Raw genomic sequence first — 24,584 nt, 5'->3', positions numbered from 1 at the left:
GATGTGGATTGGAGTCAGCCTGTTGAGTATTTTTTGTTATTGTAAGAATAGCACAGGTGCAGCTTGTAACACTAATGATGGCTTCATTCCAATACGGTGTCCCAGTAAATACTGCGAGTGTCCTGAAACTAGAACACCTGAATGGACTGCTGCCACATTTACAAGTTTACACCTGTGTTTTTCCAGCTGTGACTTGGCAAAATGTCTACTGTTGGAAAGCTTTAGCAGTGTTTTGGCACGTCACGCAGACCGTTCCTTTTTGTAAACAGCCATTTTCAAACAATTATTATTTTCATTATTAAGGTAAATCACATAAATAAAGTAATTGCCTTCAACCAACAATAATAATCGCTTAAATTGGATGACTAAAGAGTTGGAACATTAGCGTTGCCTTGTTTAATCAATTCAAATGTAAATAATGCTGGTGGCAGGGCACAACCAGCGTGAATCCATCAATCTGTCCTCGCTGGTGTTGACACTGCTCGTAGGGATGTGGGGCGGCGTTTTTGTGTTACAGCGCAGTAGGGCCTTTAAACCAATTAAGCATCATTTTTAATACCCAGCATATTTGAATATATGAGGGCTTACTGTGAAAGTGCCATTTCACAAATGTTATGAGAACCAGCGATTTTAATGATTTTCTCTTTAGTGAAAACATAACACAGAAACCAGTCATATCATTAAATTGTGTGCAGGGATTACGCTTCAGAAAACTGATGTCCTATATAAACATAGTTACATTTTACAGGGAAAGACAAATCAGCATTATAATTTAGTGAATAAATCTAATCACAATGGAGTTGTATGGCAATTATCTTTTGTCTGAGAAAATAAAACATTAGTTCACTCTGTCTGTTATCTGAAAATTAATCATTTATGCGCAGTTACAATGTGGGGAGTCAATTCAGAATTAAATAATTGTTCTGAACAAGGCCATCTACAGGTTTTTTAATTCATATAAAACAGCATCCACCCTGTGGCGACCGCCCCGAGGCATGTTAAAGTTGATTTCCTTCAGCTCTTTAGTTAACATCCAGATACACAGGCACATGTTTAGGCCCACTTTTTTTCCTAGATTGAGTGCATGCATTCAAGGTAAATTCAGTTAGGTGTTGATGTAAAGAGCTCACAACTTCCTGTCAGTGTCCTGTAGCCAATCTTCTTCTTGCTAAAGACTGAGCAGCTGCAGGAGATGGCCTGGGATAATTGGACTGCACCATTCTGCTACAGCCACACCTTTTTAAGAAGAATAATGTCTTCTCTCCCCTGCAATTTACCATCGGCTGGCCAGTGTAGCATATATAATCCTGCAGTAAGGTGATAAAGGCAGACAATATGTACACACTTTGCTATTAGTCTTTGCCAGTTCTGTGGGCTTGTTTCAGTTCTATTTATAGTACACTTAGTTTTATCAGTTTTTTGTTTTACTCTGATTTTGTGTGTATTTTTTATCATTAACAGCAAATAATTAAGGCATATTAGGGTCTATTCCAGGTTTCATATTTGCATTTCTTGCCTCTACTGTGACATGTTTACATGCTTCAAGGTTTGAAAAGGTCTTTATCAACGGATTGCAGATGTCCCGCCCCTTGGCATATTCCGTACAATGTGTCGCAAGTGTTACATAGTGATGTCACTATGTCAGTGAAGTAAACAAAGGCAGGGGGATTTGGGGATTTCAATCTATGTGTACCATTTACATGCACAAAAAACGATATACCAGAATACAGGAAAGGTAAAAACCCCAAAAATCATTTAAGCAGGGGTGTCCAAACTATGGCCCGGGGGCCAAATGAGGCCCGCAGGCCATTTTGAATCGGCCCTCTGCAAATTCTAAAGTATAATGCAATATGGCCCACAAATTAAACTTTTGCTTGTCTTATATTGTACTTCTCAAATCTATTAATGAGCCCAATTTCAAATAAATGTAGTCATTTAAAATGTAAAACATTTTCTAACTAATCTTAGTTGATAAAAAAAAAACAATCACTTATTTCTATAACAAGCTTGATATTGAACCTTCATATCTACTCTTATTATCAGCAATCTGAGGCTTCTGTTTTAAGGAATGAGCTGCCAACAAAATAAATGAAACCCAAAACACAGATGGGATGTAGGCTGTTTTTTTCTGAAAGCGTTTTCAGTATTGTGCATTATTCACTTACATTTGATTTGTTTTGCTAACTTATAACTTCACTTTCGAGACAATATTCACCTCTATAAGTGGCCCAGCTCTCCGTATATTTTTCTGTATGTGGCCCTCGGTGAAAAAAGTTTGGACACCCCTGCATTAAAGGGTCCCTTTAAAATAAAGATTGAACCTAGGGTTCACCATTGCCTTTGTCCATTGCTACCTCCATACCATTAGAGTGGGTCCCTTCGAAAAGCTTGGTATCAAATGATATAAGGATAGAAAAAAGCAAAGCATAATCACGACAATACAAGAAAAGAAACAAGTTGTAATATGAAAGTTGGAGTAACCCAATGACAAAAAGGCTAATAAAAGGAATCCTACCTTACCATAAAGACAGCAACATAAATACTACAGATACTGCTAACTAACTAATGAAGTGCTTCTTTGTCAGAGAAGAAAACACTATGTTTCTTGAACTATGTTTTTCTAAATGTATCCTTTTGGCTTGGAGTTTTATGCTTACACTGGTTCTTTATGGGTGCAGATATATCCTCTAGCATTATATATTTCATAACCAAGCATTCTGAAAAGCAAGGACTGATGGATGTGCTAATGAAACCAATTTAAATATATCACAATATTGCCGTGTGACACAAAAAATAAATCACCCTCCCATGCGGATTTTCATTTTTCAAATACTTCCAGGAGAAAGATAGATCTGGGATTATCAAAGTGACTTTTGATGAGATTGTGACAGCAGCTTGTGTGTGTCCCATGATGATTACAATACTGATTCTGAACATATTGCACGCCAAGTATGAAATGATTAGATGTGATGAAATACATGCTGACTGCCAGATTCTTTTCTCATGAAATAAGGATATAAATTCCAAATGTTGGTGGGATGAGCTGCTCTCAGAAAAATAGCCACAGACCAAGAATCAGTAAATGCTGATGTGTTGGAGGGGTGATTAATGCAATCTAAGCTCACAGCGACAGTGTGTAATAGCTGTGAGCTGTCAGAGAAAGCGTGTTTTTTTTACCGTAAATGTATAGGCTCCTACCTCGAGGGTTATTGAGTGCAGCGTCAGCGGCCTTCCTGCCCTCTCCACAGTGGCTCTGGTCAAAAGGTAGACACTGCTCCCCTGTCCCGGCCACCACCTCCAGGTTACGAGAGGGGTCTTTTGGCTGCCCCAGGTTCCTGACCCGGTACACTCTGCGGCTGCTCGTGTCCGACACGTAAAGAACCTCCCCCATCGGATCCATGGCCAGGTAATACTTATGAGCAGGGCTGGTGCTAGTAGAGAAAGAGTATGGAGTTAATGGAGATACATATTGCCAAAAACTCTAATATACTGTGTATTCCAAACTACACAGCTCTTACATTACACATGGATTGATTTCTAGAATTATTCTTATAAACTGTAATACTTATTTATTTAATTTCTTATAAAGATTTCATTTTTCTATATTTTACATAGTTTTTAATAATAATTCTAGAATTCTCTAACACGTTCTCTTCTTTCATTCTCTAATCTTGCACATCCACTTGTTTATTGTCCACATGTTTGTTCAGTATCATCGCTGTTAAAACTGCACAGCTCCCCCACCTTAAATGATGGTATAATATAAAAGTATTATTTTATAAATCATGTTTTTTAGTTTCTGGTTGAACTCACTTTATCTTTTGTATTGATACATTTAAACGGTGCTTCTAATAAAAAATAAATAATAAATAAATAATTTTAAATTGTTTTATAATAGTACTATTTGCTCCTAAACCTGATTCTGACTCATCTTTTGAAAGTGCAAGTATTTTTTCCAGTGGCATTCAAAAGAGCATTTAGTTTAGTTTTCACAAAAACATATTGTTTTCTTACTGAATAACCCAAAGTGACACAGTTTAGGAAATAATAACAGACATCATTCATCATGACTAGACAACAACATCGATTGAAGTAAAACATGTTTAGAGGCAATCAGGGCGTCCCAGTGAAAAGCATTCCTACGCGAGACTCTGGCAGTAAATGTGTGCCTGTGCTGGAAGACTAATGTCTTCCAATTTAAATGGCACAGATGCCCACAGAGATAATCCGATTTTCAGCATTTTGTATCAGCATGTTTGTTAAGAAAAAAAATGTAATGGGGCTATGAAGTATTCAGCCAAAGATTGATGTGTTCCTTGGATGTCACTGCTAACTAATAATCCAATTCAGCAGAGCCAACCTGAGCCAATTTTCAACACAAATTCAAAGTAATACGAGAAAAAAAACACGCATTTTGTCACATTTTGTTTGAGTAACAAAATACCCCCTAAAGCTAGGGATGATATGGATTTTTTTCATCTGATTACTGATAATCATCTGCTTATCATGGCCGATAATGATGATCGTTTCACTCTTTTTTATTTAAAAATAAGTTCATAACCTGTATTTTATGCAGAACCTAAACACAATTGTACATCACTACTGTTACAAACTAAACAACTCCCGCCTTTCAGACCCATATTCAACAACTGGTTGAAAAAATGCTTTTATTTCAAGGCCAGAGAGACAAAAGATTTGCTGCAACCTTTCTGTCTGTGCCAGACTAAGGTTAATGCATCTTCTACATTCCTACACTCTCTGGATACCGTCTACCACAAGGCACTGATGTTCAATACAAATCTTTAAACCCTTGAGCATCATTGTGCCTTGTTCATGCTCGGGTTGGAGGGTCTGGTCTGACCACCCATAAAAAAACCCAGTGGCACATCCTTATTCACAAGACTGTTCTTGGTGCTCTTCCATCATATTTGTCAGAAAAAGTAAGAGAACCTATCAGCTTCTGGCGTTTAGTTCGGGGCTTTTAGTTACGCTGCTCCATTTGCTTAGAACCAGTTGCAACATGAACTTAAACTCAGCAGGTCTCTCTGTACAGTTCGAAAGTGACTCGAATGATTAAATAAAATAAAAACAGTTCGGACTCAAACATGTTTTTTTCTAGTGAAGCACAACAACAAAAAATCATATGCAGTTTTGTTTTTTTAGCTCTTAAGCTATATATAAAATGTCCATAACATTTGACTGCTTCTTTGGCTTTCAGGTTTTTAGTGTGCTGTCTTCTTGTTTTTTTTGGCGGATCTCTCAAGGTGCATACAGTCCTACTTTACCAGGAGTATTTGTTCCACTTGTTTAGTCAATGAAAGCAATTTGGCTCCCAATTATCGGCCGTTCATTTATCGGCTGTAGTTGAATTAACGGAATAGTACATAATAACATTAAGTACCCAATATAAATCATGCATCTCTACCTTAACATCTCTAAAGCATCCTTTACAGAAGCAGTAACCTTGTAAAAAAGAAAAATAGTGCCCCTGGATCACAAAGCCTAATGTTGTTCTGGACCTTTTCTTCATTCCTCGTATACCCAAAGAACGGACTGTATACTGCACTGACTTAATGGCAGTTTTTAAGCAACCTTGAATATGAAGCCCTAGTCAAGGAGAACATTAACTTATCATTAGGGTGCATCTCTCTAACTCAGCCATAAAGCATCATGTATTCAAAATGAAATCCGTTTAACTTCCTACTTACATGACTTTTGTCTTGTGCTTTACGTGAGAATAGTGATGTCATAACTTGAAACTGTGAAGAAGTACACGTTTAATCTCATTTATAATGATTTTCTTTTATTTGATAAGGAAATAAAAGAGAGCTTAATGTCAGGGGAAGTTCAAGGTAGTGTGTGCCTCTGTAAATCTCCTCTTTAGTATTAGGACAAAAGCAGCGGTACTGTAGGGTAAGCTACAATGCTAATAGTAATGCCAGGAAAATGCTGTCGTTTGAGGTAGGATTTTAAAGTGCTGGTCACATGTTGGTCAGCACAGATAATTCCACATGTCTGGCAGAGATAAGGACCCTTGTGGATAAATGCATGTGCATACTATATAACAGCATAATTCATGCATTCATAAACCCTGTCAAAAGCTGCATCCTCATACAATATTTCTGTGACATGATACCACTGTCTGAGTCGAGAGATGCATACTGAGAATGGGTGCGGCGTATAAGTTGTACGTCTTTCCGTTTAAGATTTTCATGTTTTATTATATGTGCAGTGGTGGAACATAACTAAGAACATTTACTATGGTATTTTCCTTAAGTACCTTTTGGACGTATTTGTACTTTACTTAAGTAAAAATACGTTCTACTTCTACTCCACTACATTTCAGATGCAAACATAGGTGTTTTTACTTCACTCTCAGTTTCCAGGTCATTTGTACATATAAAAACAAATGATAGGCTGGTATGGTACAACGCAGTACTGTACTTCTAATCATCACAATATTTGAAGAATCTTAATTTGGTTCACATTGTCTAACTACAATATTACAATACTCTCATATCTATAAAACAGGATAAAATACAAAATATAATAATAAAATACTGCAATTACATCCATTCTGCATAACGAGTACTTTTAATACTTGAAATAAATGTAGCTGATAATACTTCTGTACTTCTGAATTGGATCTTTGTACAGAATAAGTACTTTTACTTTTCGTTCTTTGAGTACTATTCAATGCTAATGCTTTTTTTAACTTTTAAGTAACATCTTGCATTCAGAACTTTTACTGGTGGTGGAGTTTTTAAAAACCATGTATTTGTACTTCTACTGAAGTAAAGGACCTGATTACTTCTTCCAACACGGTATATGCCAGGGGTTTTCCTAGCGCTAACGCCCCTCAGGCCAAAATAATAGTTTCATCATGTCTTAAAGCTGCTGAGTCATATATTGCACCTCAAACAACAAATGCATCTTGAGTTACAGTTTCTTTACTTCCTCTACAGTAAAAAGGACAGTAAAATAAACGATCTGATTCAGAAATCAGTTTCAGTGTGAGCCTGCTGCCTGCCACTTGTCCACCGGCAGACTGACCGGACATCCATCCCCTATTTATTCAGAGCTCTGTAGAAACAAAGCTGTCCATGCCGTCTGTTGTCTATTTGATACAATTTTCATATTTTTGGAGTAATTATACCGTTTTTAACAAACATAAATATTGTTTTCTGGTATCACTTTAACATTTTTGGGGGGGGGGATCAGCATTTTAGTACGAGGGCAGAACCGCAGTTCCCCAGTTTAGACAAAACCCTGTGATTGTTTTAAATTGTTGACCCTAATGCTAAATCTTGTATCTTTTTCTACTACGGAACACAGTCCAGAAAAGTAATAGGCAAACTAAACTTGAGGAAACTGGAAGAGGCAATAACAGGAAGAGTGGAAAACATGCAACAAAAGGTCCAGAACCACAATGAAGCCCAGCAGTGTTCATGTATTTATAGTCGTCCTAAGCCAAATGAGGCACATGGACACACAATTGTCTATTGTTCTAGCTGCTATTGTTACTTTATGAGAGGTACGAGTGGACAAAAGATTTCAGCGTAAGGCTCCACAATACCGTATGTTGTGGTGAGAACAGGCCACAGTACTGTTCTTTTCATAATGCGTTAATAAAACTGTCTTTTGTCCTGAGTGTAAGCCTGAGGCTTTAGAAACACTATGAACAACTGACTTCATTTACCCTTCCATTGACCATGAACTGTATGTTGTACTGTGTAGGAGGAGCGGCAACTCGGTACGTATTGATTGCTGTTCATTTATCACAGAATAAACATGTTGATATTGTCAGGTTATTGTGGTGTATGATTGAGACCTAGAGAAGGCTGTCCTTGAAAAAAAACAAAAAAACATGCTCTCAATGGCCTCCTTTGTTTAAATACATGTTATACTTATAATAAATGAGTGAAACTTTGAGAATTTGTACTTTGTAACTAACCAAGATCCAAGGCATTACTTAACAGAGTGAAATCCAATATATGGTCTAAAGTTTTCTGCCGTTAAACTCAAAAACACTTTGCTTCTTTTTTCAATAAAACAAAGGTAAATTCTCTTGTGTCATGCTTCTGCGGACCTACAGACCTTTTTCATTGTAACTTAACATTTACCCGCTGGTTACAAATCGATTGTAGTCATTTTTTAAGGATGTATGATCAAATAATTTTTGCATATATCAGAGTTTCGTTTCCAACTCATTTTTTGCCGATGGCCAATTCTGATATAGGCACATGTTTTTTCCCGCCTACTTGCAGAGAGCATCAAGTTTCTCCAGAAGTAGAAATTAACATTCGCCCACTGGCAAATGCAGACTTAAAACACCACGCTTTTCAAAATCTTAAAATGTACTGGGCAAAATAAGAACAAGCCATCTTTATTTTTATGTAACATATTTAATGGAATGTTATTCTCTGGCAGCCTTATATTATTTGAAAGCCTTTATCAGCCCTAACCAATGACATGCTGATGTTTAAATACAGCCCTTATCATTATTAGGTTATAAGTTATTATTATTTATTTTATTTAAAGAACTTTTTGGGCAACCATTGCCTTTAATACAGTGACAGTGAGATGACACAAGGCAAAGGAACTCAGGCCGGCATCGAACCTGGAGAGCTTAAAAGAGAGCTCTTTTATCCACCGCATGGGGAGCAAATCCCAGTATATGGCCACCAGACAGTTATTAGTTTTTTTGTTTATGTCTTCTCTTTATTCCCTTTTTCTTTCTTCTATTTGTCTTATTTGTGGATTGTTATGTAGTTGTTTAATGTATCCAAGTGTTACATTTGTAATGTATGCTTTGTAACCAAATAATTTACTTAAAATGCAAATAAATGAATACAAAAATAAATACATTCCTTATCATTTTTTCATTCTCAGCAGTTGTACACTCTAAGACTCTTCTGCCCCCGCAACCCTAACTCCCAGAAGAGAAAACTCACTTTAGATTTTGTCCAGAACCTTCTCCTAACTGAGAAAAAAGAAAACACTGGCACATAGGCGAGGTTGCTGTCAGTCATCTAGTCCATTAAGTGCATAACTGTTTACAGAGCTCTGCACTGAACTGCACATACATAATTTAAACTCGATCCTAAGAGACTTGTTCACAGAGTTTCAAAGTGTGCCAATGCTCCGCGCAGAATATCATATTTGTTGGGCCTCTTGAAGCCGCCACGAGCAAATCATGGTGCATATAACCGATAACAAAAGATTTTACTTGTCTTTTGTTCTCAATTAGATGCTCACAGATCCAAAATACAGTCATCCAGTGGAAGGGAAATGAACAATAACAAATACGAAACCAAAATATATTTTTTTCCCCCACTTAAAATAACAAAAGAGTGATCGGAACTGATTTTGTTTCTGACTGTCTATCCGAATCAACCGTCTGGGCTCCCCCACTGTTTGCTCTACTCCTCGCTCCAGCTCTCAAAGAGGAAAAATAGACTGTGGTTTTTACAGTGAGTACATCCCATATTGTATCCACCAGGAGAACACCTTGTTTTGTAGCCCCGTAGGCTGATAGGCACTTTGCTGGAAAAGAATGTGGAGTGAAAAGCCTTGAATGCTGAATCTGGATGAATAATTAATGCATTTGACTTTAGAGAACAATAGTATAGAATAAAAAGAGGAACACTAACAGGCTGCTAAGAGTAAAAAGCTGGTGCGGCAAAAAAGAGGAAGCAGGAACTAAAGCAGAAAGCTCCAGGGTGAGAAAAGGGTATCTTAAGTGCCTTAAGAAGAATCTACTTCCTCGCCTAACATCTTTGTTTCCTAACCTTATCTGAGGAACACCCACTGCCGCACCCAGTACCTTCACTGACACCAGCTGTCATCTTCCAGGTGTGATCCTCCTTATATAAAAGGGATATAATAGTTGTTAAAATAACTTCTTCATTGAAGTGAGGATTTTACTTAAAGTGGCAGGATGTAGGTGTCTAGCCATTACTTGAGAATTCACGAGTAGAATTGAAAAAAATGACTAACCTCGTACAAAATAATGACTCTCAATCATCTTATAAGTGCCACTAACAGTGTGTGGAGGTGTCTAAGATCCTCAAAGCTTCTGTCTGAATTGTCTCTTTTTTCCCCCCACTTTTGCTCAGGAAGTTTCTGGGTGTCGATCTTGGTGGTAACGTAGAGACAAGGTGCCAGATCTTAAGAAAATATCCAATAGGATGAAATAAAATGCTTTGTTGGGTAAAGGTCTGGAAAATTGCAAATATAGCAAGGTGTAACTCAATAGCAAATCTAGGATTCCTTTCATTCGCTATGAGAACCTTAACCCTTGTAAAGTCCGGGAGGTCAGGCAAACTTCTACTCACTGTGCCTTTAATGAGCAGTTCACACATAACGATCAAACGCCGACTTCTGAGCGCCGATTTAGCGCCGATTCATCCCCGAGCTCCAAAATCCGTCTGGGAGCGGCCGATTGGTCTAACAATCGTGCAGTGTGAACTTGGCATAAGTTAACTACTGTATTTTCAACACTTTTACTTTTAAGCTGCGTTCACATGATATGCCGTAAAGCGTTGTCGTTGTGTTTCTATGGAGAGTGCTGCGCTCAAAGTTCAATTTATTTCAACTTTGACCTAGCTTCCGCTGACATTTTGATGCACAATCAATCAGATGACAGCTGTATGTAGCGGCGCAAGCTAACAGAGAAGGTAACCATAGTACAAAATGTAACTGGCTGTTCACCACACCACACGCAATGTTTGCTATTAACTATAATCCATGCATTCATATTCAATTGTTTATCCATATATTTAATCTTTTCTTTAACTGTTTACCTGAAAGATATCTATTTCAATAATGTATCCACACTTTAAGCTAACTGTTTAAACTGTTTTTAATATTAGCATTATTAGCTAACATCCGTCTATTACTTTTACCCAGCTGCTTCAAGTTGTTCAGGCATGCCAACCGGTTTTCATCCACTCAGAAAGACATTCAGTGTGTGTGTGTGTGTGTGTGTGTGTGTGTGTGTGTGTGTGTGTGTGTGTGTGTGTGTGTGTGTGTGTGTGTGTGTGTGTGTGTGTGTGTGTGTGTGTGTGTGTGTGTGTGTGTTGGAAAGCTTACCCTGGCTGGCTACATTTATCTAGCTTGGTTTCTATTTCATGTAATTAGTTGAGCTACTCCACAATCTCTGCACATCTTCCCCCCTGGCATCTGCTGAAGTACGCCCAGAGGTACAAGTAGCACTGGTTGGAAATCACTGGTTTAGGCTATACAGAAGACATTTTATCACGCCTTGTGCATCTCAGGCACATTTGCATTTTCACACTTGCAGACATATGTACACACCCACCCACAAAGCCAGGTTATCCTTTTTGCATGGTTTGAAACTTTGGCATGCTGGAGATATGGCATCTTGAAAAATCCTCTTGGATAAATCGTCTCTGTCTCCCTCTCACAAACACCCACATGCACACACACACGCTCAGCTTGATATAACCCCTGATAGTGACACACACACACACACACACACACACACACACACACAACCTATAACATCTGTCTAATCTCCTGTCGAACATGGTGTATAGAGCTCATACCACCATCAAGGCTCGGGGCCAGGGACGATGTCGAGGCCATGTGAGGCCCCGGGCTTTTATTCCGGCTCAGGAAGCGGGTGAATGCTGCATCCACCAAACGGAGTATCAGTAATCCTCTGGAACACGAAATCCTTGACATTTTGGCCGATTTCCAATTTATAAATGTAATATCGTGGTGAAATTTAAATGTGGATTTGATAGATCTGCCTGCAACATGCAGATGTTGGGTATGGTGTGTGTGTGTGTGTGTGTGAAAAGAGGGAAAGTCAGGTCAACGCAATTTTTGCAACATTAGACAAAGAAACCAAGGTTAAGTGCTGCGAGGCATTTTGCACCATGTCTTGTTCTTCACACATAATTTGTGTGTTTGTCAGTGTGTTATGAAAGGATATAAAAGGAGGTGTTAATCACTAGTTCTCACCTGTGTCTGGTGTCCCGGTTCCTGATAATAAGCCATAAAGAAGCATTTAACAAAAAAGGAGAGAAGAGAAGGTAAAAACAGCAGTCATTAATGATGCTAACCGAGTCACTTACAATTTCATAGGCTACAATCAGTCAATTTTCTCCCCATAAAGAGAGATTAGGGTTGATTTAGACGGCTGTATTGTTGCACATTAAATATTAACATAAACAGGACGCTATTTGGCATTTCCTCCCGGAGGATGGGGAAGTATCAAGTACAGACTCTCTGAAAACCTCCGTCTGAACCAGAAATATTAGTCGGAGATACAATAATAATAGAGAATGAGAGAGTAAAGTTACATAAGGAGAAGACTTTACAGGACAAATGACTGTGCAATCCCATTGAGATTCTACGCTTGAGAAAATACAGAAATAGAGAATGTAGTGCCTGAAGCTATGTAGTAGATATCATCGTCATAATCCACAGGAAAAAAAAAATCTTTGTTTCGCAGCAAAGAGCTTCTCTCAAATCCTTAAGAGGTAGATTAGTGTGTGTGATGTCTAAACCTCACACACACTGCTTTTGCATGAAAATAAACTTCAGAATGTTTTCTGTTGAGATCAAACAGATCACAGGCGCAGATGCCAACCAGAGCTAATGCCATGCTAACACATATCAGCCGAGCTAATTCTGGTCTAATTGTGTTCGACTCAATCCGATGCTGAGAATCCCACTGTGAGAGATCCCTATCAGGACCGCTACTCTTATCACACGCAACAAGATCATTTCTCTCACTTCAGTTCCAGTATGGTCCTGGTGTATCCGTCGGGGTGGACCCTGCGGATGAAGTTGAAGTCCCCCACGTAGAGGGAGCCGTCGGGGCCGCTGGCCAGAGCCACGGGGGCGAACAGCATCATGTCCCGGGCGGCGCCGCTACAGCTCGGGCTGCAGGGGACGCTCCGGTAAAAGCCGTTCCCCATCACGGTACCGATGACAGGAGGCTGCTGCGAGAGGAAGACGTTCTCGCCGTTTCCCTTGTGGAGGATTCCTGTGGAGGTAAATACATAAAAGGCTCTGGAAACACATTTTCTCAATCTGCTCCTGGTGGGATCCTGCAACATTTTTCTGCCAAAGTTTGAACAGTTTCTTAGCTATTTTATACAACAGATGTTCTGTATTGGTTATAAGTGTGCATGAGCAGTTTGGCAGAAGAATTAAAGCCTTGCGGTTGTATCCGCCAACCAGACATACTGCAGTTTATATTAGCATAATAATGATTGAGCTACATCTAAAAGCAAGTGTTATGATGTCACAGTGACTTCGGCCTGAGGCAGAACCCCTCTGCTGCTCAGTTTGATTTGAATATTAGGTGTATTGTTTCTCACCACTGCGTATGTTGAGGGCGTGGTGTTTGTCCAGAGACCAGCCCCCGAGGTTTGAGGGGACCAGTTCAAATCCCTGCATCAGAGCAGTCCTCCTCTCCCATTGGATGATGCCCGGACATGACTCATACTCGTAGCCGACGGATACTGAAATGCAAACACACAGACGTGATGTTATTCACTGTAATAGCTATGTGCTGTGGACCTGCTGCGTCTAACACTACAGTGTGTTCAGCGAAATGTGCTGATATTTGCACAGAAGTGACAGCCAGCCTTTAAGCAAAAGCGCTCCAACATTTCTCTCCAAACTATACTGCATTGAGTGTTGAGACAGATGAAAGGCCTGTGGCGAGACCTCATCAGCGTGTGTGTGTGTTTGAGAGGGATCAGGGAGAAGTGGAGGCGTAATCAGGAGGAGCCCGTCTTCATGAAGGAGCCCTAGAATTAGCTGCTGGCCTCTTAGTTGTAATGATACGCTGTGAAGCTTTCCACTAAGACTCACAATCGACGACAGCTTTTTTTTTTGGGCTTGGCATGATTAAACATGTTTCAACAGTAATTTGCCCACTCAGCGCTCGGATGCGTTTGAAGGTGACAAAGCCGGTAAGTTCAAGAATACATGTAAACACAAAAACACGCTTCCTAACATGTCATTCTGAAACACAAAATCACAAGTCCAAACACAAAGAAACATAGGCACCAAGTCATCAGGCTTTTTGAAGTAAAAAAAATAGTTCAAGTACAACTTTAAAAGATTTCTATTTTTACTTTACTTTGAGAGCTTCATTCATTTTGCAGTAGCAGATTTTGGAACCAATCAGAATTAGAAACAGGTTTATTGCCAAGTGGGTTAACACATACAAGGAATTTGACTTGGTGTTATGCTGCATACATATACACATATAAAAATAAAACAAAAATTTGGAATGTAATAAAAAACTATTATAAGATAACTATGATACCATTATAGCAATATTTACACTGAAATATGGGTGAAATTAAATTAAAATTGGAATGAAATAAGTGCATTTCCAATGTTTTGAAATCATATGTTGAGCACATGAAGTACTTTATGTTATTATAGATGAGATTAACCCACAACCAGTATTTAAATCAGCTCTACCTCAATCCCTCATGAATATCTTCCCAAAACACTTGCTTTTATTTGGCAAACTTTGAAAACGTTTTCTGTAGTATGTCATACTTTGATATAATGTATTATACCGGTGCATCATTTATTTATTTGAGACTTGTTGGCAAACAGTTGCTTACTAAAAGGGGTCTTAGATTGCTGATTTCCAGGTTCAAATTTGTATTTTGTGCCGCTACTGTGAAAGGTTTACCTGCTTTATTGTTCAAAAAGTGCACAGTCTGCTCTGATTGGTTAGCTGGCTGGCTCTGTTGGGATTGGTCAACCGCTTAGAGAAATCCCGCCTCTTGGCCTTATCATAGACAATTTGTTGGAGCTCTAGCCGTTGAAGCTTGCATTTTATGTAGTGATGTTACCGAAAAAAAAACTAAGGAGTGCAATGGAGGTGTTTCAGGCACAGGGGAGATTGTGGGAGAGAAACTCCCTCTGGAGGGAACACAGGGATATTAGCCTTTGAACACCATTTACATGCACTAAAACCTATGCAACACACTACAGGAGAGAGAAACCCCCACAATATAAGAGGGCCCTTTAAAATTAAAACAGACCCAGAGCAACCGTAGCATTTTTTATTCCTTTTGGAAACCAAAACAATGAGTTGAAAGACGCTAACACATTTCCATGACTGTTTTTGGAAATAAACCTGGTGTAAAGACAATTTTTTTATGGATGAAATATTGATAATACAGCTTTAGGTGAAGCATTTATTTTTATTACATGCAGTTTTATATTTACAGTGAGCAAGCCTTTAATTAAAAGTAACATCCACTGTAGGAGAGTCAACTTCAACTAAGAAGTCATTACAAATATCCTGAGGCTGTTCCTCATGTTTATGCATGTTTTCCAGATATTTGGGTGTAGACATGCTCATTTATTTGAAATACATTCTGTCCTTTCTTCCCTCTCTTTTGTTTTCAAGGTAAAGTATAAAAACGGTTGTTTAACATAGTGTTTAACTAAAGGAGTAGGAGTTTAATATTTAAGCTAAACAACATTGCTTAAATACAGATAATGATATACTGTACAGTGGAGGCAGCTTGCTGTGTTTGACACAGCTGTTGTGGAAGAAGTGTTGTAGCTGTCAATCACTGCTGGCAATGATCTCTCGTAGCTGTGCTTCACTGTAAACCAACATGGCTGTGAAGTGATGGGCACCCAAGGGAAACTGGAAAGCAAAGCCGGCAGAAAGAAAGGTAGAGATGGTGGAATACTTAAGTAGTGGCGTTCGTACAAAGTCAGGAGATTCACTTTGAGAGGAACTCTCTGCAGACACACAAGGCCAACTTAAATCTCCACCTCAATCGTGAAATCGATAGAGTGATTGGGGATGGAAAATAATGGGTCAGTTGGGACACTCGAGATTGTGAAAGAGAAAAGAATCCGTAAGGTGTTCAACAAAAGTTCCTAGTCCAGGAACAATCGCTTAAGTTCATTCAAGAGGTTCATTTGTTTCAATTTGTGTTTGTCATAAGCTCCGATAGGCTTGTGTTCTTGTTTTTAAGGACAAAAGTAGCACTGAGAGGCATTGGTTGTACATTTACAATTCAAGGTTTTAAATGGTTACATACTGTGCAATTCCCAGCCCTTAAAGTCACATTGCACCCCCCTTGAAGAAACTATTTCATGGCCTGGAAACCAATCCATCCTAATGAAAATGCATCAAAGGTTGCCATAAATACATTGCCTTCAGCAGGGACATTGTCCCTGTTTTTAGAAGAAGAAAAAAACTACAATAAAAGTGATTTCATTTGAGGAACAAGGCTTTCACAGGACAAAACGGGCAAAGCAATCTCAAAGGGAAAGTGTCAGTGTTTTGAGAACTGCTTCACAACCAATATTGCTGTACCTATATTACAAGCAACGACACACACACTCGCAAAAAAACAAGCTAGCACACTTTAGTACATAAAAAGCACACTCAATATCTCACAGGTGAAAGCTTTCATTCCCCTCTGCTGAGGCCTCGGGCAATGTGTTCACCCCGGCAAACAGAGCATGATCTCCCTTTCTGTTGTTCTCTCTGGCTATGTGTGAACTCATGGACGCACACACAGGGGGGCCGATGTGTGTGTTGTTGTGGGAGAAGGTCCTGTAGGAGCTTTTATACATAGTGAAAAAATACGGTAAACTTGAAGGAGATATTATGCGCAAGTATCCTCAGGTGACTGTGTGCCTTCGCTGAGCCTAAAGTTAAGAGGCATTGCTCAACATAAACTGGCCATTAGGAAATATCAGCGCAGGAAACACCATAAAAATGGCATATTTCTTCACCTGGACTAGGCTCTAAGGACAAACAGGGATAAAACATCCAGAAGTGGGACTGAGGCTGAGTTATATCTATATATTAGAGCTGCACACCAAGGCATATCTTTTTACAATCATCAACTTGCGTATCCTTGTGTGTATATTTGGTAATGACTTTTTTGGGTGAAGACACATCCATTAAATGTTCTCTTAAATGACACAATCTTTTTTTATGTTTTCTTTGTCTTTTTATACCAGCTGATGAGGTAAGATAGCAATAAAAAAGTGCTTTTAACAAACTCTATCATACAGTATTTGTTAGTGGCTTGTACTGAAGGCTTTTTCTTATAGTTCCGTTGCTCTCTTTGCAGCCATCCAGGGGCAGTAAGTATCTGTAGTCTCTAACTGGAGTCAGTGATTATGCCAAAATGTGCTTCAGACTGGTGCATAACAGCCATGGAAACTTCTTTGCTTAGGTTCACATTAAAACATTTTGTTTTGATTTAACTATTTTACAATCTCTGCAAAAAATCAACAGATGTACTGGAGTCAGAGGCTAACCCCAATGAAGTTCAAAGAACACTTGTGGATTACTTAAAAGATCTCAAAAACAAGGAAGATTTTTTTACAGATGTTTTGTATTATAATATTACAGGCCAACATGAAGCTATGATGAAATATGTGATACTAAGAGAATCTTTCATAGGAAAAGAGTGTGTTACTTTGAAAACTGATTTGAGGCTCATAACAAGAAACCAATAAAGTTTATGAGGCAATATGAAGATTAAAGAGAAAACAACCTGTTCCCAGTAATAATTTAACTTTCCAAAGCTCTTGGCAGTATAATTGAGCTGCTGGGGTCTAAAAGTCTGAATGACCCAGACAACAAAGGGATCCTCTGAGGAAAAGACTCCACAGGATTCCCAAACAGAAATTAGTCAATATTATTGCCAATGATTGTCGAAGCTTCCAATGCAGCGACCGATAATGTATGATAATGTATTCTTTCTGATCCGACCTCATGCCAAAGCGCACCACAGGTGTGCCGAGAAGCTTGGCCGAGAAATTAGCAAAAGGGCGTTTGGCATGCTCCCGATGGGCAGGGCGTATTCGACTGTGATCTGGGCACTGCTGGGTCCTAGAAAAACAAGTCCTCAGTGTACTGTATTTCAGACAGAACAACAACAAACCCACCATGAAAAAAAATTCAGATATTTATCCTGCCGTGATAATATTTCCTTGCGAACATCAGACTGTACCACAGAGAACGTACATCTGTCAGTAGTTTTGTTTAAACATTAATGCATAAGCTGTTGCGCAAATGCACGTATCCTGCATATGCCGGGAAGTATAAAGAGGGAAAGATCAGGGGGAAACACGGGCTGAGAAGAGAGAGAACAAGGGAGGGCAGGGGGAAGACAGGACAGGAGCAATGAGGGAGATCAGAGAGGATGGGGGATATAAGCAAGCAGGGAAGAGAAGTAAAGAGTTCAGTGGAGGACAGGAATCGCTGGGAGGAGAGAGGAAGATATGGAAGGGGGTAGGAGGGAGGGAGAGCAAAGCATGGTAAATAAAATAAAAAAACAGGATCATAAGAGTTGAGGAAAGGTAAAAGATCAGGCGACAGCCGGAGCAGATGAAGTGCAGCTCTAACAGATAAGGGGAGAGGAGGGGATGGATCAGGAGGAGAGAGAAAGGCGAGGGATGGAGAGATGCAATCTTTGCGCGAGTCCGTACACTCGAGTGGACAAAGCTTCTGGTATGCCGGCGATATCTCAGTGCTTATGAAAAAGCTCTCTCCCTCGCAGCTCCACTGTTTGTCTACAAGCCTCCACAAAAGACAGTTAAAGAATAACTTCGGCAGCAGAAGCATTATCTCTCAAATTACCTATAGAAAGATCGACGGTTTTAGCTTCTATGGCGCCTTGGAATGGCCATAATGAACATTTACAGTATATCTCTTTCTGCACAGGCGAAAAAGGACGTTAGGGAACAAAGCATGATGAGCCACGTGTTGAACGCCTTCCATGTATTTTGAAAAATGCACTTTTTTCCACAGAAGTCAAAGTTCTGTCAAAGAAGGCTATTTCCCTGGCACTGCCGAGGATGTCTTCACTCTGCAGTATATTCACCTCTCTCTTCTGAAAACAGCTCGAGTTTTCTCTGCTGTCTGAATGTCTTGGAAATGTGGTACTCACTCTGAAGTCCTCACTTTTTATCTATTCACAAGATCCACTTCCAAATGCAGTTATTACATAATGAGTGTTTAGTTGAAAGGAGTCATTATATTATATTTGTACTAATAAAAATAATGTACTGGTATTTATATGTTGATCCGTTTTTAGGTCTGAATGTATAAATGCTCATCTAATAAAGACTAGGTTATGGTTTGGGTGTTTTTGTTAAAAGTTATAAATCTTGCCAAAATCTTCTCTTCTCTTTTTGGGATCAATATATTGTATGCATCTTCATTTGATAAAGACATAAATAAATTAATAAATCCTGTCTAATGCAATATGAACATAGTGGACACGTTTGCCTTCTGCTAAATCTGCAGAGACCAAACTAAATTGTAGACATTGCTATAATTACATATTATAAAGCAATCTCAGATCTCTCCTTTCCCAGTGTGACACTGTCTATTAACAACTGGTTGATTACGCTCTGAATGGTTGATCATTTACAAGACGACTTCTAATGATCTTACGCAGGATGATATCTGCTCTGGAATTGTTGGATTTGAGCATTTGACACTGTACAACACGTCTTATATCGAAGGGTTTAAAAGTGGTACAGTAGACCGTCTTTTTTTTCATTTACTTAAAAACATTACCCTGTATCTCTCAGCAGTTAAATGCCTGGCGATACAATACCAATGAGACTAAGCTGTACAAATCCATTCTCATATAGAAACATAAGCCCTGCTTTAAAGGAGTAGTTCAATACTTGTGGGCTTATTTGGTGTTTCGTTGAATAGGGATGTCCCTGGGTAAGAATTTACATAGACAAATCTGATTGGTCAACTCTTGAATAGTCTTGTCGTGTTTTTTTGTTGTGTGTAAGGGCGGCACAGTCCATACTGAAACAGGAGGAGGCGATAGATTAAAAAAAAACAGACGGAAAGCCTAAAAGACATCTGAGCCTGCTTGCTTTTCGAGGTTATATTTTGTCTTTCATTCCGTTCTCCCCTATCTCGGCGTGAGTGAGATAGACGTGCTGCTTCTTGCTGATTTAATAGAGAATCACTCATAAATTCCAAATATATTTATTGCTCTGAAAGTATTATGTTCTTTCATGAGGGCTCTGATTAATAAATGTATTAACTGCTTTTGAAACAGCAGCCCTATGTTGTTGTTATTTAGCCTTCCTGAGGCTAGTGCCAAGAAGCTGCTCCTACAGTCCTGCAAATAATCATGGGGATTTATTCAAGCACAGTAAGGAGATTGCAAACGACAGCACATTAGCTATTTAAATGTATTAACAGTATTATTAATAGGCTGGTATTTACAAAAAAACGGGGTATACAATATGATTTATTGGGGGAACCAAGCAATTTGACAATTGATAAGGTCGGAATTTTGACTATTCAGTTTCCCCAATTGTTGGTCATTCGAAGAAGATTGACAACACTTCGTCTGTTCGTGCAATCAGCAAGCAGAACGTTAGCTTAGCTTAGCATGAAGATCGCAAACAAGGGGAAACAGCTAGACTGTCTCTTTTCAAAGTTTGCATATCTGCCTATTAGCTATTCTAAAAACTCAGCAATTAGTAATGAACACAGTACGTCCTGTTTGTTTAATGAGAAATATAAAAAGGAGAGACAGCAGAGAAAGTGTGGGTGGATAAAATGGGAACCGCAGACCTTTGACGCACATTGTTCATGTCTTAAACCCTCGGGACGCCCCAGATGTTTGCTTTTAGATTGGTGTAGTGATGACGTAATTTAATATTTTATCATTTAGCATCGCATGGGCACCATAATCACAAAGCAATGTGATTTTTCTATGTGATGTTATACAATAGCAGGAAAAAAAGCTTTGTGATAACACAAGATCATGATACTTACTCCTTCTGTTCAGCAAGATAATCTCCACATAGGAATTCCCCCTGTTATAATAGTTGTATAAAGTGTACTTTAAACAAACTCCATCACTTCTATTACTTCACCTCACCAACGCTAAGCTAAAGGCGGGTAACGTTTGACGTAATTACATTTTGTTGCCTAATTTAGTCAATTGTTAGAAACTGCCTTTTTTTAAATACATTTAAGTCATATTTCAGGCATCTGAACAAAATAGCATTCGAAAAACCACTGACTTCTAGACATGACATCACGTAAGTGCTATACGCCAACTCATTTCCGGGTTTAGGACTCATTCCTGCACCACTTTATGTCCCTCTTATTTGAAATAAAATAGCTTTTTAAAATGGTATATTCTACTCACCAGTAGCATGAGTGAGGCCCCACACTTCCTGTCCATAAACGTCAGTCTTGTTCCACACCAGCCTGTGGACCAGGCCGGGCCCCGCGGGATACCAGCGCTGGTACAACCTCCCCTGGACTGAGGCGCGGACATGCACCTTAGACAGACCGCCCAGCGGGGAGATGGGGGACAACAGGGAGGGCGGGGTGAGGAGGATTCTCAGCAGCGAGAGGTAGCCTGCGGCGCGGGTGCTCAAATAGTTCAGCTTCAAAAAGGCCCCGGGGATCGAAACTTCTTCCTGCACCGCCTGGGGAATACAAGATGGGGAACCGAGTTAGAAAAGAGACGGAAAGGGAAGAAACAAGAGTAAAATGAAAAGTGTATTTGTATTATGAGCTGACATAATGAGGGCTTTAAGCAGGTACAGGATGAGTTGCTCACACAGTCAGGAGCACAACGATCATGTGTTAGCTATGTTACGCAATAATCACAGAGCAGAACATAACGCCTTTGTTTTAGGTATTGTCGGATTTAAAAAGTTAAAATAAAAAAATAAAACTGATATTTATACCTTAGAGACTAACAAATAAAAAGCCAAGCTAATCTCTCAGATACACATTGAATCAGCTGCAGCAGCGCACAATTATTCATCTGCTCCAACATTTTTCTTGGCTTAATCAGATACTGTTTTAATCAGTGATTACCTTAAATCAAATTAACTCGGAGACGACTGCCTCGCACACATTTTCATCCCGAGTCTAAAAAGGCTTTGATTCCGTTTCTTAACAGAGGTGAACACAGTGGGTGTTTCTAAGCTCCCCTGGAATACTAAGTACTGTTCTTTCAATTTACTTTGTCGCCTCCTGTTTGTCCTGACTGAGGTGTTATTTGTCATGAGGATAAAATGTTCCTTCATTTTGACAATCTGTTCATCTCATCTGATTCTGTTAAATGAACTTGGGGGGGTGGCGTGTTGTGGACGTGAATGACAATATTTAGAAGCAAAAAACATCTTGTTCTCCTGCCTCAAAAGAATTGTGACCGTTGGATATGACATATTGCAATCTATCATGTGTCCAAAACAAACAAACAAACAACTCTCTTTGTACCAATATATTTCGGTTGAACTGAAATGAGGTCAGGATGAGGTTTTGGTTAAAAAAAAAAAAAATCACTGGAGTCACGTCGGAGGTTAAATGTATAATCACCAGTCTGACCTCCACACCGACTTTCATCCACCTAATTTGCCTATGTGGTGGGGAAGTATATGGATGGAGTAAACATTTGCATTTAGCTCATTTTCCTTATTTGCATGATGCAAATGGAGCTAAATTTGCAACATCCTGTGAGAGCAGGTTGGTTTGCTGCTCAGCTGTAACAAATTGAGTTCTTACTGCCTGTCATCCTTACACAGGAAGCAGTGCATTGTTATGTTTCATACCAGGGCCGCACAATAAATAACATTTCATTGAAATAGCAACAGTGTAATTTTGAAAAGCAGGAACATTTTAAAACGCTAAATATGTGTTGAAATTCCTTGCTCAGTGTTTTTTTTTGTGGAATTGAAGAGATACTTTGTGCAGTCAGTCTTTTCCTGTCGGGCAGCACTGTACCCACAGGAATAAGTAACATACAGAGGTGAACAAAGTATCCTACACTGCACTGTAACTTTTAGTCATGTATTTTATACCGTATATTTTATAGCTGCACTCGTCACCGGCTTGACTTTCAAAACAGGATACATGTATTTATTATCCTTGCAAGAATACGAAGCTCATTCAAAGCAGTATACAACGTTTTGTTCAGATAAACTGAGGCCAACGTCAGAAATGATCATGATCGACATATGCCTATCTCCATGGAGGCTGAATCATCGTTGTAGCTTATCATATGACCTAAAACAGTGTGTCGAGCTACTTCTAGGTAATCATACATCCTGCCATACACACTGTTATACACTCGGGCCTTCGTTATCATGTGCACCTCTGTCTTTGAGAGAGTACAGTATTTTCCAAACACTGAATGATTCTATATTTGCTTGTTTTCAATTGTTTTTAGATGTCATTTTATAATGTGATTCTGCTTTACTTTTTCTGAATGCTCCTAATGTTTTTTATTTTTGATAGCACTTTGAATTACCTTGTGTTGAAAGGTGCTATATAAATACATTTGCCTTGATACTTTATATAGTTTTTTATAATGATACTGTGAATAAAGATGCATACTAATCAATCTCTCTAATACGATATCACTATAGCAAAGTCCGTCAAAATAATAGCAATTAGCAATTTTTTCCAAGTCTTGTAGCTCTATTTCATACAGACTTTCTGATTCCATAGGCTTGTTGTAACTAATACATAATCGCCTTATGGCGATAATTTGAGCCGACAGCAGTCATTTTGCATAATTGTTAGATTCCATAATCAAGGAAATATAAAGCCAAAGGGAAGTAGTGAAGTAGTGCGTTTCCATTGGCTGGGTAAATAAAGTGTCTACCTGAGCACCAAAGATCCAACGGCAGGGACAAAAAAAGGAGTTTAGATCATACTGCTGCAATTTCTTCTCTTTCAGCTCATGTAAGAACGTGTTTGTTGCTTCTGAAGCGAGATGATGACAGAGAGGTGCTGATAATGGGTCTCTTTATTTTTAGCGGTGAGTCTCCCCTACGGCGGCAGCAATGTGTTTGACAGCTCTATAGAAACTTATGCTGAGGTTGTTGCTTCCAATCCAGCTTTCCTAATGAGATAATTCACATAAAAATGTTTGGATAGAAAGACGGTGTTAGGACATTGGTGTGGGCGGGTGGATGAACTCAGAGCAGACAGGTGTTGGTGATCCGAGCAGGGAGGAAATGAACAGCTAAAATCACTGGTGGTAGTAAATGTAAAGTGTAGCCTTCAGTTGATCCATTTATAAACGCTGCAGCTTTCCAAAACCCAGATGAAGATCCTGAATCCCCCGGCTGCTGTTTAAGTGGGATTGGTTAACACTGGCTTTGTGTTTCTTTGTTGCATTTTAACTGTTGAAAATAAGGCCATATAAATGCACAAAGGACCCCTACCCTACTTGTAACAAGCCTTTGCAATCTGTGAACTCTCATCCCCCCAGGTCATAACTCCACCTTACTGCTTCTGCCTATTTTATTCTCTCTAAATTCATTTCATCACATCTTGTTTTTTCACTAATGTAGACCTACAGTATGTATGATTGTTGTATGCTTGTCTGACTGTATTTAGAAAAGTGTTATATTTTAAACAAATATTATTATTATTATTAATAATAATAATGTCTAAAATGGCCTATTTATAAACCACATTTTGTTATATTATAGTATAAGATTTATTTATATTTAAACCTTAAACATTTAAAGTTTTTAAATGTGCTTGTATTAAACAGTTTTGTTACATAACA

The 24,584-nt window shown here is 38.9% G+C and overlaps 1 protein-coding gene across 1 annotated transcript in view; it reads right to left on the bottom strand.

Moving 5' to 3' along the window:
* tenm1 (teneurin transmembrane protein 1) overlaps positions 1–24,584 on the bottom strand; it is a 199,075-nt gene that overhangs the window by 56,826 nt on the left and 117,665 nt on the right. The window contains 5 exon segments of the mRNA XM_063876353.1: positions 3,199–3,431; positions 11,992–12,012; positions 12,769–13,021; positions 13,359–13,502; positions 21,195–21,480. Of these exon segments, the coding sequence (XP_063732423.1) occupies positions 3,199–3,431; positions 11,992–12,012; positions 12,769–13,021; positions 13,359–13,502; positions 21,195–21,480 (937 nt within the window).

This window comes from Eleginops maclovinus, chromosome 23 (genome assembly GCF_036324505.1).
Source record: "Eleginops maclovinus isolate JMC-PN-2008 ecotype Puerto Natales chromosome 23, JC_Emac_rtc_rv5, whole genome shotgun sequence".
Classification (NCBI taxonomy): Eukaryota; Metazoa; Chordata; class Actinopteri; order Perciformes; family Eleginopidae; genus Eleginops; species Eleginops maclovinus.
Note: the sequence above shows the minus strand (reverse complement) of the source record. Positions and strands in the feature narration are given on the sequence as shown.